General features: G+C 43.0%; 1 protein-coding gene across 1 annotated transcript in view; it reads right to left on the minus strand.

The window, feature by feature from the left end:
* The window catches only part of LOC138265840 (TRPM8 channel-associated factor homolog), a 497333-nt gene that overhangs the window by 401423 nt on the left and 77283 nt on the right, over positions 1–18627 (minus strand). Inside the window, exon 3 of the mRNA XM_069213933.1 lies at positions 6593–7563. Coding sequence (XP_069070034.1) covers positions 6593–7563 — 971 coding nt within the window. The remainder of the gene's footprint in view (positions 1–6592; positions 7564–18627) is intronic.

Consider the following 18627-nt stretch of genomic DNA (forward strand, 5'->3'; position numbering starts at 1 on the left):
CAGATGGAGACTGGACAAGTAAGAAGGTTATCAATGATCCGACCATAGTCCCCCAAAGGTGTGAATGAGCAGAAAAAGGATAACAAAGTCTGGGTTTTCTTAGCAGGAGCCCCACAATATGTTTGGCCGTGGCTCGCAAAATCCTTAAAATGTCCCTGGGGGGCCATTAATGTTTGTTACTGCTCCTGGACACCATTGCTCATTAATATGTGGGGCATTAAAGATGGGCCATTAATGTGTTTCACTGCTAGGGCTTTCATCATTATTTGGAACCTTTAATGCACATTTGGAAGCAAATAAACCTTGTTTATGTTTTGGAGGGAAGGTCAGACCTATTGGTAATTTTGTTTTTTATTTAATATGTAAATAGTTTTTATTTAATATCTCTACATTTTAATCAGAAAATAATCTGAGTTGTGATAAAATCTACAACACTGCTTATAATAGCATTTTCAAAGAGACATTCTAGATATGCTAATTTGCAGCTAATCTATGTCTTCCTGGAAAAAACACAGCGTAGGTGTTTCCTAAAAATATAGTGCTATTGTAGGAACATTTTCTTTTCTGTGTGGTCATCTTGGATTTTTTCTGTTAGACCTGGCAGTTCTTGGCGTGGTTTCCCTGTACTTTTTTTGCCTCTGACTTCCTGTTTTTTGGATCCTGTGCTGTCATTCATTTTTGCTGGTTTTGATGCTCTGGGCACTTTATCACTGCTAACCAGTGCTAAAGTACAAGTGCTTTCTGCCTAAATGATATTGGTAATTGGTTTTCCAGGATTAGTAGATTTGATTTACTGGTAAGTCCTGGGATAGTGCACCATGTGTTCCCAAGGCCTGCGAATCAAATGCTACTAGTGGGCCTGCAGCACTGATTGTGCCACCCATATGTGTAGCCCTGTAAACATGTCTCTGACCTGCATTGCAGTGTCGGTGTGTGCAGTTTTGCACTGCCAATTCAACCTGGCAAGTGTACTCACATGCTAGGCCCCAACCTTCCCTTTTACTACATGTAAGTCACCCCTAAGGTAGATCCGAGGTATCTCCGTGGGCATGGTGCAGTGTATTCAAAAGGTCAGGCATGGACTATTGTATTTTACATATCCTGATAGTGTAATACTGCCAAATTCGGTTTTCACTAGTGCAAATTTAACATGAGGATTGACTTTAAATATCTTTTAAGTGCAGTTTCTAATGGGAGCAGATAGACACATGGAGTTTGGGGTTTCTGGTCTTACAATTTAAAAATACATCTTTTAGTAAAGTTGGTTTTTAGATTGTCTGTTTGAAAATGCCACTTTTCACTGAGTCAGACTGACAGTTGGGCTGTTTGTGAATTCACTCTAGACAGTGACACAAAGGGAAATGAGGTGTGTCCTGCATATCCTGATGAGTCTTCCTGGGATAGAGTGGGAGGGAGGAGCTGAAACCTGCACTTGAAAGGGTTGTGGCTGTCCTCAAACAATACAGTCCCCAACCCCGTGTGTGTCTGGGGCAGGGCAAGGAAGAGGCAGGGTCTTGTGCATTACAAAGACCTTCCTGTGAGGTTTGCCTACTTCAAAGGCAGACATGAGTATAACTATTGCTCTGCTGACCCCACAACTTCAGATTACTTATGGATCAAGAGGAACATCTGCCAAGGAGAAGATCTTGATGCTTGAGGAGGGCCTGCCAATCTGCCTGTTGCTTTGCAGTGCTGGCCTGCTTGAAGAGGGAAAGGACCGGACTTTGCTTTCTGAAATCCTGCTTGTGAAGATTCTCCAAGGGCTTGGAATGAGCTTGCTTCCTGTTAAGAAGTCTTAGGGACATCAAAGACTTTGCCTGCCAGCACCTTGATACTTCTGCTGAAGACCCTGACTTGCCAAGTGGTGCCAATCCAGTTCCTGGGCCCTTGGGGATGAAATCTGGCTTGAAACCAAGAAAAAAACAGGCACACCGACTCCAGACAACTCCAGAACCGGCACCGCTGCACGACTCCATGCCACTGCCTGCAACTTGAAGCCATGGTCCCTTCTGGAGTACAATGACCCTGACCGACGCCATAGGCCTGACACCGCCGCAGCCTCACTGAAATCCCACTACATCGTGAGTCCTGATTGCTGTCACCAACATCCATGATACCCAACTCCATTGTGGTGCTTGTAGCTCTGTGGCGTGACCGTGACCCAGGAGGTCACCCCACCGCATCTTGACCCACCAGATTCATCAACTCCACCAGATCGTAAGGAACCAGCGCCTTGCCCCAACACCACATCACCTGCAGCAAGGAGCCGACACTGCACCAGATCCAGCGACGCCTCACCTCCCCGACTCTGTGCACTGGCTGTTTTCCTCATTACCAAAGGTACTGTTCCTAGGGGTCTGTGCGACTCCATGTCCCGCACCTCCCTCCCCGCGAATATTGTAGGACTGTTGGGAATGACTCCGTCAACCACATTGTGATAGCCCCAATTGAAGCTATTGTGTTTCTAAGTGTTTTTGTTGGGATTTAATCTTTTAAAATTCATATTTCTGCTTGCGTATGTTGGATGCTTTTTGTTTTGGTCTTGTTTGATTTAGGTACATGTTAGCTATTTTTCTAAACTGTTGTGGAGGTCTTTTGTGGTGTTTTCATTGTGTTACTGTGTATGTTTGTAAAAATTCTTTACACATTGCCTCTGAGATAACCCTGACTGCTTGTGCCAAGCTACCAAGGTGGTAAGCGGGGTTATCTGAGCTGTGTATCTCCCTTACCCTGACTAGAGTGAGGGTCCCTACTTGCACAGAGTGTAAACTGACTGCAAACTAGAAACCCCATTTCTAACATATACTCTTTTGCTGGACCCTAAATTGTTGCTAGCATTGGACCTCTGTGCATTTTAAGCCTGCTAACCAGTGATAAAGTGTGTGCTCCCCCTTTAAACGTGGTTCAATTGGCATATTCCTAATTTGTATATTTAATTGACATATCAGACCCTAGTATATGGTCCAAATTTGTACCCAGGCCACCGAAATGCTATGAGGGGCTGCAGCACCTATTGGGCCATCCATTACAGCAACAGTGTATCACTCAAGCCTGAGTCTGGCAGTTTAAACACTGTAGTTCAACCTGCCAAAATAAACACTTTTGGCAGGTCAAAAACTCCCATTTAAATAATAACATATCATCCCTTTGTAGGCCTTATCACCCACAAGGCAGTGAGCAAGGTATTTATAAGTAGGGCTTGTAGAAATGTAATGCTACCATGTCCTTTCAGTAAATATCAACCAAAAGCTATTTTTCACTGTGGCAGGCATAGTGGTCCTATGTAGAAAACCAGATAAAAAATCCTAATCCTGTATTTCAGGAATGGGACTAGGTTGAAAAATAATTAAACAGCTATATTAAATAGTTATTAAATATCCAATTTAATGGTGAAGCCATATTTTATAATTATTAAGGAAAAATGCCTTCTAGAAACTTAACTTTTCCCTGCCTGAAGTTCCAGTACACAAAATTTGCATTTGCTCTCCCACTCCTGCTAGCCAGTAATTAGCATTTGAATAAATGTGAAGAAGTGCAAAGTTCTTCCCCGGAGCAAAAGCAAAAAATAGGTTGACCTGAATGGGCATAAATGAGTCCTCTGAACCTGATAGAATATGTAGGGTTGGGCTTGAGTGTCCTTTTTGACATTACAGTGTCAAATCCTGCTTTACAGTTCTCCTGGGTTTACATATTTTACTAGGGGCACACTTGGAAGGAGGTGAACCAGAAAGCCCAATCAATTCTTGTGTATATACTGTCTGGTTGCTAAAAGACCTGCTTTGTTCCATCAGACTGTTGAACTGCCACTGGGCTTTTACATATAATACTGGGTGTACACTTTAATGGAAGGGAGTAAAAACCCTTCTTTGTTCTACCAGACTTCTGTATTCAGGTTTATTGGGGACACAGTACCTACCGGCAACTGGATTTTAGTATTAGATGTGAGAGGACACTGGGATTATTATAGTACACTTCTCAGATACACAGCGCTTAGGGCACCTGTTTAGTGTGGCTGAAGACTTCTGTCATCTTGAAAATGCCCAAAGTGGGTAGGGTTGGCCCTAGGAATTTTTACCCCATTGGTTAGGCATGGCCAGGAGTCATTTCCACTTACTAGATCGTGCTATGCATACACATGGCATTCCCTGGCATTCATTTTAGAACACTCCTGGACTTGAGGAACAACAGAACTGGACCTGCTCTCTGTGACCTCAGAAGAACCCTGAAATGATTGGACCTGTACTCTCCTGTGCAGAGAACAAAGAAGTGGACTTCAAGGGTCATAAGACTGGTGGGACACAAGACAAGAAATATTTTCATACATGAAAACTAACCTGGACTGGACCCTGCTGTGTGGCCTCTTCCTGACACCATATAAGTCTTTAAGTGCCTCCCCTAAGGTCCTAATGTGCTTTAGAATTGTACTTCTTTGGTGGATTGAGACTTAAAGACTGAAGTCAGTAGGTAAAATATGTGCCCAGGATGATCCTGGTTGGGGGATCCAAACTGCACTTCATTGTGGCCAGCCTCAAATGGTGCCTCGGTCCTGGTCTACCACGACCATTGACTATCATTGTCATTTTTTGCTTATTGGCACCATTGCTATTTACAACTTTAAAAAATCATATCTCTGGTTTCCCTTATTGGATTTGTGTCATTTTGGTATAGTTTTGTTTAGTAAATTTTGCTCTATGTTATTAACTCTGGGATTTTTATTGTTTTGCATTTCACCTTTATTATTGTTTTGGCACTGCATACATACATTACACATTGCCCTAAGTTAGGCCTGTCTGCTTTGTGCCAAAGCTCACAGGGTATTAAACTTAGGTCAATTTAGTAACTGTGCAGGTTCAGTCAGACAAGGTTGCGTTTATTTCTTGAGGCAGGTAATAATCAATCCTAAATAAAAACCCAGATTCTTACAGCTATCCGTTGTGCCACTAAGACAGCATTATTGCCCAACACTATGCCGCACACTGTTCAGGACATCTTCCAATATTAGGGTCTGATTTTAGGTTTTGCTGGTGGAAATTAAATCCACTTCTGTTGGAGAGCTAGGACCCCTGTTACAGTGATTGATATTCTGCTGCATATTTACTTTGTCACCAGAGCTCTGCAGATTTGTCCATCAAAATGGCTGTCTCCACTGTGGGAGAAAGTACTTTGGGTAAATTCCACCCATGTCAAAGTTCAAGCCCTTGAACAATGGTGGAATTTCTTCCACCTGAAGTAGACACTGTGGGGCATATTTATGCTTGTTTTACACCAAATTTGTGTCATTTTTTTTAACGCAAATTCGGTGCAAAACTAACTCCATATTTATACTTTGCCGCTAGACCCATCTAGCGCCAAATTTGTGGAGTTAAAGTCATTTTTTGCATGTGGAAACCTACTTTGGGTAAATGAGGTGCAAAGTAGGTGTTCCCGTGCAAAAAATGGCTCTATGGCCTTATCGCCATATTTATCTCACTGTGCTAAAATCACACACAGAAGGGAGGAGGGGTCAAAAAATGGTGCAAAGCTTGCTTTGCACCATTTTCTAACATCTGGGTCAGAGCAGGCGTTAGGGGACCTTTGGGCCTATTTCCAATGGTGGAACACATTGGAATAAGCCCACAGGTACCCTCCCCAGGCCCCAGAGACACCCCCACCCACACCAGAGGGATAGCAGAGGATGGAGGACCCCATCCCAGGTAAGTTTAGGTAAGTACAGGTAAGTATTAAAATGGGCCCCCCTACATGTCACTGGGTGTTATGGCCATGCCCAGGGGACCCTGGTCCCCTGTGCTAACTTTTGGGGTGGTGGGCATGACTCCTGTCTTTTCGAAGACAGGAGTAATGTGGTATGGATGGTTTTGCATCAGAAAATGACTCTAGGCAGGTTAGAGTCATGGTTTTTTACTCTAACCTGCCTAATGTCATTTTTTGGTGCAAACCCCTTTCTTCTATACTGCCAGCCCCACCTGACTAACGTCATTTTTTTAACGCTAGTCTACCCTTTACACTGGCTTGCACCATTCCATAAATATGATGCCCGGCTGGTGCACAGAAATGGTGCATGCTGGTGATAAACGTTTTGGTGCAAACTGCATTAGTGCAGTTTTGCAACAAAAAGTATAAATCAGGGCCTGTATGTGTACACTTAAAGAATCGGGGGTGTCAGTCATTACATATCTTGTCTCTCTGTCATGCTGGAGAGTGGAAATGGGTTCTTTCCAGGATATCATGGACATAAAACACATCCTTACCATACAGGTCTTTCATTGTGCCAACTCTGTCAAGAATGGATTTGCTCCTGTGCATGGGGTAGGTGAACTGCCCCCATCTTTGATGCACTTAGCATTGGACCTTGATGGACTCAGTGGCAGGAACAGATGTGTCTCTCCTGGTGGAATGGCTGCCGTGTATAGTGCTCTAAACTGGACATCTGGTCTAACACAGGTGCAAAAAAGACAGATATGCGCTATCCTACTTACCTAAATCAGAGCCTTAGTCATATGCTATAATAGTAGACCCTGAAAAGCGATTTCCAGTCAGAGATAATATACAACTCTGTCAATCATTCTCATTTCTTATTCATGGGAAACCCTACCTCCAGTAGTTCCATTGATCTGCAGCTTTTCTAAATTGGACACTGGAAACGCCTGGGGACTCTTAACCAGTGACCTCAGGTAAGTTTCAATATTGGGGATCATGCTTCCAAAACTCGCCGCAAGTCGCAGGACAAAGGCCTCTTTCGAGCTTCCTTTTATTGGCTCTTTTACACTAACTTTGCAGATCCCAGCTTTTTGTACAAGTTTGAGGATCGTTTGTTGAATCGGTGAAAACACCTGGTTGTTGTCAGCTTTTGTTTTCAGAATTGCTGAACAATCCTGAGCTAGACTGGTTAGCCAAGATGTCAAGGGTTCCTGAAAATCTTGCTTGGAGCCCATCTGCTGTTGTAAGTAGGAAAAAGCTGTACGGAAGTGATAATGCAGCTCGGATTCTTCAGCAACTGAAGTCTTATAAAGTATTGCCTTACTCGGACTGCCCAGAATACTTATTCCAAAGTGGTTGATGATTTTGTTACCAGGATATTCAGCAATTGCATCGCTACTAGGATTCTGTCTGGCCCACCACCATGCCTGACCTCCAATGAGAAGGCCACCACCTTCAGCGACAAACTCCTGGATCTTCTGAACCTCTCTGCCAGTGGAGGCTGTGCAGCAGTAGACAGTGAAATCTGGCTTCAAATCTGAGAGTTCACATGCAATGCTTTCTTTATTCAGAAGAGCCTGAAGATGTTTCAGGCCTCTCTCTATCCCCACTTTCCCTTTCCTTCCAGTATCAAGCCATGCAATTGCATTGAGGAGAAACCTTTTCAGTTTCAGAGCACCAATTTGTCGCTCATGTGTTAACACCACCACTCGGCCACTTCCGTAATGTGCAGCAGCCAGAGGCCCCACAGGAAAGGCAGTCGCACCATGCAGTAGAAGAAGAGAAGGTATCCCGCTGTCCTTAAGGTTGAGTTCATACACATCTTTCAGTAACACCTTTCGGTCTTTGAGGACATCCATCCCATGCCTGAAAATACAAAAAATGTTTTGGAAAAGTGTTGCAAAGTAAATGTCACATTTTTTCAACCACCTTCATGAATTAACAAAACATGCTCTGCATGGCTTACCATCGATAAACAATTTACAATATACAATACAGTAACTAATGCTCCGGGACACAGCAAACAAACTTTCTTCAGTGTTAGCCAACCAAAAGCAGGGAGCCCGAGCAAGCCTGGACTCTAAATTATAGAAATTATAATGAGGTGTGAAACACGAGGCTATCTGAAGATGTTCTATGAAATGAGCTGCGGATTTTTTACTTGAAAATCATTCCTTTCAATATGTTTCTTGAGCAATAAAATTGGAACATGTTCGTTTTTCAAGGGAATTGTTCAACTTGACCTTCAGGGCCCACTCAAGACAGAGCATCAGCAGGTCAAATGGAGCACATAAAATTAGGAAAGACCGTAAGACCTCCAACTTAAAGATTCTTTTACAGCACAAATACAAGAAATAACCATAAAGAAAGTAGGAACTATTATGCATTACACTCTCCAAAAAAACTGTTTTCGATATCACCCATGTTCACTCTAATCTGTCCCTTCTATGGATCTACTATCCTGAGCTATCCTTGAGTACTTATTTCCTCTTGAACTATCACAACTACCTGTAGCTCTTCAACTGCATTGAATGTAAGTTTAGAATTAGCATCAACTATTGGTGATTAAACAAAATATATGGTCAAAAATTTTGTGTGGACAAAATATTGTATGAAGGATATCGAGGGCATAAACATTGTGAAGGTAGGTTTTTATAGGTAAGCAAAATACTACTATCCTTAACTTTGCATATATGTACATTGACAATATATGTATCTTCAAGGTACGTACATGTGGAGTTAATAGTAAATCCATACTTACATATTTGCACTTGCCTTCTTGATACTTTGGTCCTCGATATTTTTGACACAAAATTCTTTCCACTCAATATTTTGGTCATCGATATTCTAGCAGACAACCCACCTAGGACTCTGAAGTGACTAAAGCATCATGCGAACGCTATAGAAAACTTCATAAATAAATGAATTAAGTTACTGCTCATGCTGCAAATCTCATATACAACGATAAACTTTAGGATTTCATTGAGTGCATAATAACTCAATGTTTTTTTTTTGGTACTATAGGGTATGTTCATGAAGAAAGTAGCATATAGCCAGCGATTGCATATCCCCCCCTAGGGACTGATTCCTGAAAGATACTTATGTGTAGTGAAGTTACAAGTGAGGGGCCTCCACACTTGGGATGAAATCTTCACACTCGGGTTGGAATCTCCGCACGGCGTACTGTAGAGAGGATGCTGGTACGAAAGTAAATGCCAGAGACTAGAGATGGGTCAGAACCATCAGAAATCTTGTTTTAGACATTTTTTTCAATTTAGGGCGACAGGACCAGATGTACCAAAACACTGATCAAAGGACTTGTTGCAATTTAAAGCCAATATTTTTGCAACCAGTACCGAATTCTACATGCCAGTGTATGTGCCAATAGGTGGGTTTCCAAAATTCTAAAACTAACTTTCAATTCTACCTACCTCGGAAGGTCACAATTTGTGACTCAATCTGATGGCTGCAATCAGAGGGATGGTTGTCTGCAAGGGTCAGCAGTCACAAGAAGATGAGCAAAAGGTTTGAAACTGTCAGCTCTGTCTTTATTTTTCTTTACAGACTTTAGTACTTTGAGCTAAGCATCCACTGGGAAAGCCGTTTACAAAATGGAGGCCGATCAGGACTTAATCTTTCTCCAGAATTAAATACACTCGCCCTCTTGCAGTAATGTTGAATGCCTTAACATCCTAAGCTTTTCTGAAGAAGATTAAGCAAAGAATCACTATCCACTTTTCTTCTTACTTCTAAATAAACATTGGGGAGAAGAATTACACAAGGAAGTCTACATATAAGTAAGTTGTGCTGTATAGGGATAAATACTTAGCAATTAATTAATCAATAGCCGGGCTAGTCACTATTGACGGCTAATGCATGGACCACTAAAAGTTCACATATGTCATCTCAGCATTGCCTTTGGACACCTGTCACATGAAAATACCATGAAGTTTACTCATTACATCCATTTTTTCATATTGCTCCCTCAAAGTGTCTGTAAAACATATTTAATTACAGAATGTGTACCATTCTTGCATTGGTACACAGTCCTTTCATTCTAATTGCAATAGGAGTGTCCCAAAGCTCTTACATGTCGATGATACACCTCAATTGTGTAACCGGCAAACCCAGAGAATTGGCCAACATCGTTAGATCACACAGAAGGAACATCATAGTCTATGCAGATGGCACCCAGCTGATCCTTTCAGTATCAGAAGACTCCTCTACCATGAAGGTCAACTTCCACCAGTCCTTGACTGGCATTGCTGTACAGATGAAAAACAACTGTCTAAAACTCAATACAGGCGAAACAAAACTGCTGATCTTCTGGAACAACACCTCCAAGTGGAACGACTCCTGGTGGCCTTCAGAACATGGACCAGCATCCACTACAACAGACCACGCACACAACCTCTGTGTCATCCTGTACAGCAAGCTTACCATGAAAAACCAGATCAATGCAGTTTCATCTGCCTGCTTCCTTACTCTTCCCATGCTTACATAAGATTTTCAAATGGCTCCCAATCAACACCAGAAAAACCTTCACCCATGCCCTAGTCACCAGGCGGCTGGACTACAGCAGCATGCTCTATGGAGGAATCACCATGCACCTCCAAATGAGCTGCATATAATTCCAAGCTCTGCAGCCGGACTCATCCTCAACCTGCTCAAATAGACCACCCCACACTGCCTCCCTAGTCAGAAGAGATGCCAATTCAATATGCTGATCCACACCTACAAAGCCCATCACAAGGATGGACCAGCATACATCTACCACTGTCTGAGCTTCCACCAAACCTTCAGACCCATGCGTTCTACCTCCCTCACCCCCACACGCTGGAGCAACTGTGGAGGATGCTCTGTTTCCTACCTCATGGCAAAATATTGGAACAACGTTCCTCTTCAACTATGGACCACATCCTCTCTTCTGCAATCCAGGAAAGGACACAAGACCTGGCTGTTCGACTGAACTTCGCAGCTTGCTCTCAGCACCTCGATACCCTTGGGGTGATTAGCTGTGCGTAATACATCTTATTTGATTTGATTTAAAAAGAGCGTTCCAAACAATCTGTTTTTTTACCTTCATAATTATAATCATAACTACCGCTTTTTTGTTTTGTCTGATTCAATACATTCCATGATTTTATACTGAATGGAACCTCTGTTTCAGAGAATGTTGAAACATTTCTGCCTATCATTCTGGCCTCCTCAGGGCATAGATAAAAGGAACGGATACTTTTAGGCAATCTAGTCATTATCTGATGGAGATCTATTGTTCGATAATTTCCAGACCAGGGTATCTTAGGTGCTTAAAAGGGGATAAATTGTAGAACAGGAGAGAGACCCCTGCCTGGGGGATATTATGACTCAAATTGTTTTGGTAGACTGATATTAATGGAAACATGCAAAAATCATGTGTGGTCTTTGCCGAGCCAGCCTATGTGAACACAAGGAAGTAATGGCACATACCTCACAGAACACCCTATACTAGTCAGTAATAAAATGCTCTAGGTCAGTTCATGTTATGTCAGTGGTAATTTGCAACTTACCTCATTAATATTCATGAGATAGGTCGAATTGTGACCCACTATGATTTAAAATTTTATGAACAAATCTATTTCCACATATGTCAGAACTTAAACTTTCTTCATTCATCGCAAAATACTTATCACAAATTGTGACCAGAATTATAAATAATATATCTGTCCCTAAGCCCACAAACAGAGAGGAGTTATTCAAGGTGTCCTGTCATTGGCCAGGCAAGAGAAACATTTCTTTATGTAGGATGTGGTACATGGTTCCACTGGCAAGTTAAATGAGTTAGTTGTAATAGTTACCTTGGCTTTTCCCTCCTTTGGTAATGGATGGATCGAGATCAAGGGTAATTTCACTGCATCCATTTGAGTGTAGATTGTTGCAGTTTATTTGCCATCATGTTTTACATTTTTTGAAATGATGTAGATTTTTACAATGTTGTCCTATGGAGTGGTGTATATTTTTTGTGGTTCAGGGTTGGTTAGTTCCTTAAAAATGCTGAAGATTTTATTTGCTTAGTTGGCCTAGTTTCTAATTGTGATTGCCCAAGTAGGAGTTCTTTGTTCTCCAAGTGGAGTTTTGAGAGCTCCTACTTATCTTGTAATCAGTATTATTAGATTTTGCTTCTGATTTGTGCCATTGACATCATAGGTAAGAGGATTGCCTTTTTCATATCACCAGGGCATGAGTGGGCCATTTGTTGTTCACTTTGAGACCTTGCTTTTGCTTCTTTGTCTTCTTGGGAGTCAGGTTGTTGATGGCAAAGGTTGTCTTAAGGTAGATGTTCTCAGTTATAGCATCTGGGCATTGGTGGAAGCAGCTCTGGGTAAAGTACATCAACCTCTAACTCATTGAGGTCTCTGAAATGTCTGCTGGGTCTTGATATTTATTCATTTCCAGTAAATGGGTGAGGCTCGTACAAAAGGTTCAGAAGATGCCGGGAAAAGAAAGCATGGTGTGGTTATATTTGAGGTTAGGACTGAAATTCACAATGTTCAATGTTGTGTGTGAAATTAGATTGAGTATGCCCTGCTGTGTGTGTGTGTGGGGCCATTAACAACTTAAGTGCAGTGCTTGGCTAGGCACCAGCGATGACGAACATCTAAGCTCTGGCTCCACTGTGAGTCCCATGACTCCCCACCAATACGCTGCATCCAGGGCCTGAATAAAGGCTTGCCAACTGTGCTGCAGAGGGCTGTAAAAGCTGAGATCTGAGGGTGGTGAGAGACCACTTAGATATGTGGTTTCTTCCTCCATTTGACATGGCCCATCATGGTGAGGTTACATAACCTTTGAAATTATGCTTTGTGCTGAGGGAGAATTGACACAGAGAGGCCAGTAAGCCTATCCCACTTGAGCTGCTATTTTCTGCACACAGCAGCCTTATTATGCAGATGAGACCGGGGAAGGGGCATGTTTGGCTCCAGTGATGGGATGCTTCCCAGCTGGCCTAATGTGCCCAGCCCGCCTGGGCCCGATCAGGGCAGACCAGAGTGAAGGATAGGAAACTAATTCCAGGTAGGCACTCCTCACTGCTAACACGACTACAGGGCGGCAGTCATAAAGAGAGCCACAATACAAGATCCATGGCAAAATCTGGAGCATTGCCTTCTGAGTTAGGTTATAACCTGTAACTCACCAACCCTAAAAATTGACTCATAAGCTGATCAGCCTAGGAGGGGAGTGAACTTATTATTAGTCTCAACTGGTGTCACCTGACCATGCATCAGTGTACAAACAGTGAGGAGCCTGGAATGCCCCTGACAGGGCAGAACAAACCACACAACAAATGGTCCCCTTTTGAAGCATATTGCTAAAACAAAGCTGGGATATAATACATAAAAATATATAACGACCATTTTATCAGAACCAGCAGTTGGCAATCTAGTGTAAAGCCCACAGACTAATGAACTATTGCATAACAATTGCGCCATAGAGGCCCCAGCACAATCCTGTCCAAAGAGGTCTCCTCACAACAACTTAGAAGTTAAAAAAGTCCCTTTCCCATGGAGAGACCACACAAGGGTTGGAGTTGGAGAGAAAGGGCCCAACACCTCTTGCACCTTCCAAATAGACCTAGAGTGCATCGACCAATTTGAGGCACACAGTTTATCAGCAAGCTAGGGGCTACCACACACAAGAGGCTGTGCCATTGAATCTCCACAGGTTTGTACTGCCTAGGCCCTTTTAGACCACCCTGAGGTGGGACTACCACAAATAACTACAAAATAAATGGTTAGCCATCTCCCTTAAACTGATTCCTGCAATCTCAGTAGAAACCATTTTTATCTTTGCCAAACCAAGGCCACTGTGACTACTTCAGCAAAATGTCAAGACGCAAAAGGAGAATAAAGGATAGTATTAAGGACTTTCTTCACCGGAGTAAGACCTGTAGTCCCAGCTATGACAGCAAGGCTTTAAACATGCTAGAGATTGACAAACATATCACAGCACAAATAGAACCTGACTGATCAATCAGCAAAGACTTCCTTCATGACAGGCTTTCTGGGAAATCAAGGACGAAATTCGAGCTGTTAAGACAAACGCATAGCAAAACATGACAGAGATAAAAAAAAAGACATAAATGACCTAGAAGACAGGGTGAACAAGTTTAAGACAGCTCTGGGCTAACAGATCGATGACTGGCACTGTCTGCAAAACTATGACATGGCACTGGAAGTACAGAACTGTATTCTACAGGAAAATGTGAATAACTGGAGAATCACTTGAGGCGAAACTACATTTGCATTCACAGAAACCCCTGTGAGATGAAATGTGAATGTTTTTAGCAATATGTCAACGATCTGTTAGATACTGTCTTGGAGAGGGCAGAGGAAGTAAAACTAGACAGAACACACAGAGTTGCTCCAAGATGCATAGCAGACACAATTGTTCCAGATGTGCTCACTCCAGAGCACTTCTACCAAACTAAGGAATCCATCATGTTGAAGGCCTGGTAGGGATGCCAAATCTCCTATCATGAGGCACAATTGCAATTCTATCAAGATCTCTTTCCCATTACACTGGTCAAGCACCCGTCCTTCAAACCAATTACTGATCATCTAATAAAGACTTGAACCTTGTAATGAACTTATCATTACAATGACCACAGCAAAGCTTGAGGGGGGTGACAAATGTGATGCAGTTGTAGAGTAAGACCTTTCTTGAATACCTAGGATTAGTTGACATATGACGTCACTGCTATCAGCTGATAGTAGACTTCTTGCAATAGTCAGCCACACACCAAATTTGTAGGTGTATGGGTTTCAAATTACTGGATCAGTGTCGACTGCAACTAGTACACGAGGCTCATCAGAAACCATAGATATTATCAGATCAATGTGCTATCACTCTTGTCTTACCAGGTCTGCTTGGAGAAGATTCCCATCCCAGAGGGTTATGGCACCTCAGTGTTTAAAACCCCCAGTTGTATTCTATGAAATCAGGAAAAGATTAAAGAATGAATAATACATAACAATATGAGTGGAATGGACAAGAGTCTAATGTAAGATACCCTAAAGGCAGTGATCAGGGGCGATTCCATACAAGAAGAAGGTAGCCTTAAGTGCATGAAACAGGTAGCAGCAGCAAAACTAATCCAAGAAGTTATAGAACTACAGCTTCTCAAAGAAAGTTTGGTGAATGTTATCATCAATAAGAGGCCAGCTTTGTTCCCTTCAAAAAGATAAAGCTATCTATGTACTTACCAAAATAGAAGCTTCATTTCACAAAGGGGGCAACAAGGGGGGCACCCTCCTAGTAAACCAACCATGCACCACCAAATCCTGCAGCTGCATAGCTGAGATCAAGGATGAAAAAGGAGTGTCTTAAACAAGTGAAGAGACAAAGTTTCAAGCACTGAACTCTTATGATAAAATATTATATGACACATTCTACAAATAGCCAGCAGACATAATCAGTCTTCTTCATTTTGGTGACCCTCCCAGAGTAACTATCACAGAAGTAGAATGCTAAAACGGCCCTATAAATTTCAGGTGCAATATAGTGCCTGAGAAGACTGAGAACAAGATGACTTTACCCCTGCTTTTTTAAAACAATTCACACTCCAGCCTTTCCCACTGCTTTTGGAGATTTTTAACAAACTTTGGCAGGTGCAGGGGGTTCCTGTGTCTGATGGTGAAAGCAATGATTTCTCTCATTGCAAAACCATGTAAAGCCCCTGTTAATTGCTCCTTATACCACCCAATAGCTCTGTTAAACATTACACTGTATAGCCTTAAAAACAATGGCAAATCAATTAGAACAGCGCACTGCCTTCTCTAATCCATATCCACCAGACAAGCTACATCTTGAACTGCTCAATTACCAACAACACTAAGAAAGTCCTCTAATTGATAGACATCACAGCAGATAGACTGAAAAAACAGAGGTACTCTTGTTGCTTGGGTATGATGAAAGATGTTCTTGTAAAGTTCAGATTGGGCAAATGTTTACATGTCTGGATAGATACCATTATAAATCACCCTGGGCCAAACAATATATTGTGAGAAATTGGTGTGTTGATTGTGAGCGGTGAAACTTCACTCAAGCAACAACCGCAAACCTTTTCAGGATGAACCACAAAAGTCACTAAATTTACCTGTGCCTAATCCCCTGGTAGCTTGGCATAAAAGCAGTCAAGCTTGACCTGTGTGAAGAATTTCTGCAGAGCTTAAACAGCAATAAAGTGGAAATACAACAAAAGACAAATCCCACACCAGTTTTGAAAAATAGAGTTAATTTTAATAAAATATTTGACAGCATGGCAAAAATCCAATCAGTAGAACTGAGTTATGAAGAGGAAAATAGCATCTAAAAGATCAAAGCGCCATCTGCAGACACCTAGTCACCTTAGACTGGGACAAAGTCGAAAGTTATGGTAGATCGCAATGGAGCTTGGTTCAGATACACAACATGGATTGGGCCTGGTCTTTGCTTCGCCTTCACACTTAGAAGAATTTTTGAAAAACATTTTTGGTAAAATTCACTGGGACAATGGGGCAAGGTAGCTGGCGCAATCCGAAGAGGGCTTGAAGACATTTACCTGAAGCGTCATTCGTTCATGTAGCCTGAGACAGCAGTTTAGCAGTTCTCTCTATTTAGAGTCGGAACGGCCAGGATATATAGCATGTCAGTGTGTCAGAAGTATAGTTTTTTTGTACTTCTGCATTTTGGGTAGCAGCCTTCCCTGGCGTCCAGCCCTGTAGTGTGCAGTTGTCTCTAAATAGCCACAATACATAAGGCAACCAGTGGTGCCCCATTACAATTCTGGACCTTTTGACCGGTTTTCTGTGTCCAACGGGTTTTGACAAGGGAGGCACTGTGCGAATCCACCACTTTGCTATCCGGAAGAGTAAGTCTCCCATTATCTAACTTTAGAAGATAATGTTTGTTTTTTGTTTATTTTATTTACCACATCTTCATTTATCACAGCTCCCATGGCAATTCAAAGGCTATTTTTCCAACAATGCCTAGGGTCTTGGCAACAGAACTTACTTGAGGTACCTTTTATTTTTAGTCCTTAGAGAATACTGAGATTTCTCCCATGATGTGTCCCGGTCACTCTTCACAGCCTGACACTGTTTTCTCAACCGTTCATTGTAGGAAAGTATCCTCTTTTTGGCATGGTTACCCCCATTTTCTGCCTGATGTCAGTGTGTTTGACTGTATTCACTGGGATCCTGCTAACCAGGACCCCAGTGAGTATGCTGTCTCTCCTCTAAATTGTGTCACTGCATACTGGTAACCCAGTATTTGACCCAAAGTTGGCCTACTGGTCACCCCTTATAAGTCCCTAGTATATGGAACCTAGGTACCCAGGGCATTGGGGGTCCAGGGAATCCCTATGGGCTGCAGCATTTCTTTTGCCATCCATGGGGAGCCCATGTAGAGGCTCCTACAGGACTACCATTGCAGTTTGTGTGGAAAAGTTCATGCACCCTTTCACTGCCATTTACACTGCAGCAGGTCACTTATAAGTCACCCTTATTGCAGGCCTTCCAGCCCTGAAGGCATGGTGCAGAATACCTGTGTGTGAGGGCACCCCTGCACTAGCAGAGGTGCCCCACGACCTCCAGGACCATTTCCCCGGACTTTGTGAGTGCGGGGTGCCATTTTACAAGTACACTGGACATAGGTCACTAGCTATGCCCAGCTTCACACTGGTACCTCCGAATATGGCCATGTTTGGTATCAAACATGTTGGAATCATACCCCAAGGCTTTTGCAAAAATTGGTATGATTCCATGCACTCTGGGGGCTCCTTAGAGGACCTCCAGTGCTGCCATTACAGCCTTCTGAGGTTTTCCAGGCAGCCCCAGCTGCTGCCACCTCGCAGACAGATTTCTGCCCTCCTGTTGCTCAAGAAGCTCAAGCCCAGGAAGGCAGAACAAAGCATTTCCTTCGGCTGTGGGGTGTTACACCCTCTCCCTTTGGAAATAGGTGTTACAGGCTTGGGAGGAGTAGCCTCCTAGAGCCTCTGGAAATGCTTTGAAGGACACAGATGGTTTGCATAATCCTCTGTACACCAGTTCAGTTCAGGGAGCCCCACTCCCTGCTCTGGTGTGATATTGCACAAAGGAAAGAAGACTGACCACTCTCCTGTCCATCATCACCCCAGGGGTGGTGCTCAGAGCTCCTCCAGAGGGTCCCTGAATTTTTCCATCTTGGATTCTAAGTTGGCACAGAACTCTTGGAGCATCTGAGTGGCCAGTGCCAGAATGTGACGCTAGAGCTCTCCCCTGATAGGTGCTTACCTGTTTAGCTGACCAATCCCCCTTTCAGGGTTATTTACGGTCTCTCTCTTGGGTGGGTCTTCAGATTCGGATTGCAAGATTCCAGCAGGAACCCTCTGCCTCCTTTACTTCACCTTCTTACCAAAGAAAGTGCATCTGGACCCTCCAGAAACTCTACAAACTGCAACAAAGAAGCAAAGATGACTTCTGCAACATTGTATCTTCAGCTATTGCCAGAAGCTGCAACTGTTTCCAGCCTGCACCAGAAGAACAAAGGAATCTCCCTTGAAGTAAAGGAGTCACTTCCTTGTTTCAGCAGCAGACACCCCTCTGCAACAATGACTGGTGGCTTGGGTCCCCTCCCTTGATAAAGTGCATGGATCCAGAATCACAGGTGGTAGACTGAAATGGCCTCGACAGTCCTTACGTACTACTGTCCAACTTTAGTGGAAGTAAGAACTTGCCTCCTCATACAAGACAGTATCCCCATGCACCACATGTTTTGTAGTTGCCAAGGCTTGATGGCATCCTTCCACGAAGTTCTTCATGCACCCTGCAGCTTGGGCCCCCAGCAATCTATCCTGTGATAGACAGCCTCCTACGTGGTTCTCTGGTGGTGTGGGATCCCTTTGTGTAGTGCTTTGTGGGCCTCCATTTGCGT

The sequence above is a fragment of the Pleurodeles waltl genome, chromosome 2_1, assembly GCF_031143425.1.
Source record: "Pleurodeles waltl isolate 20211129_DDA chromosome 2_1, aPleWal1.hap1.20221129, whole genome shotgun sequence".
NCBI lineage: Eukaryota > Metazoa > Chordata > Amphibia > Caudata > Salamandridae > Pleurodeles > Pleurodeles waltl.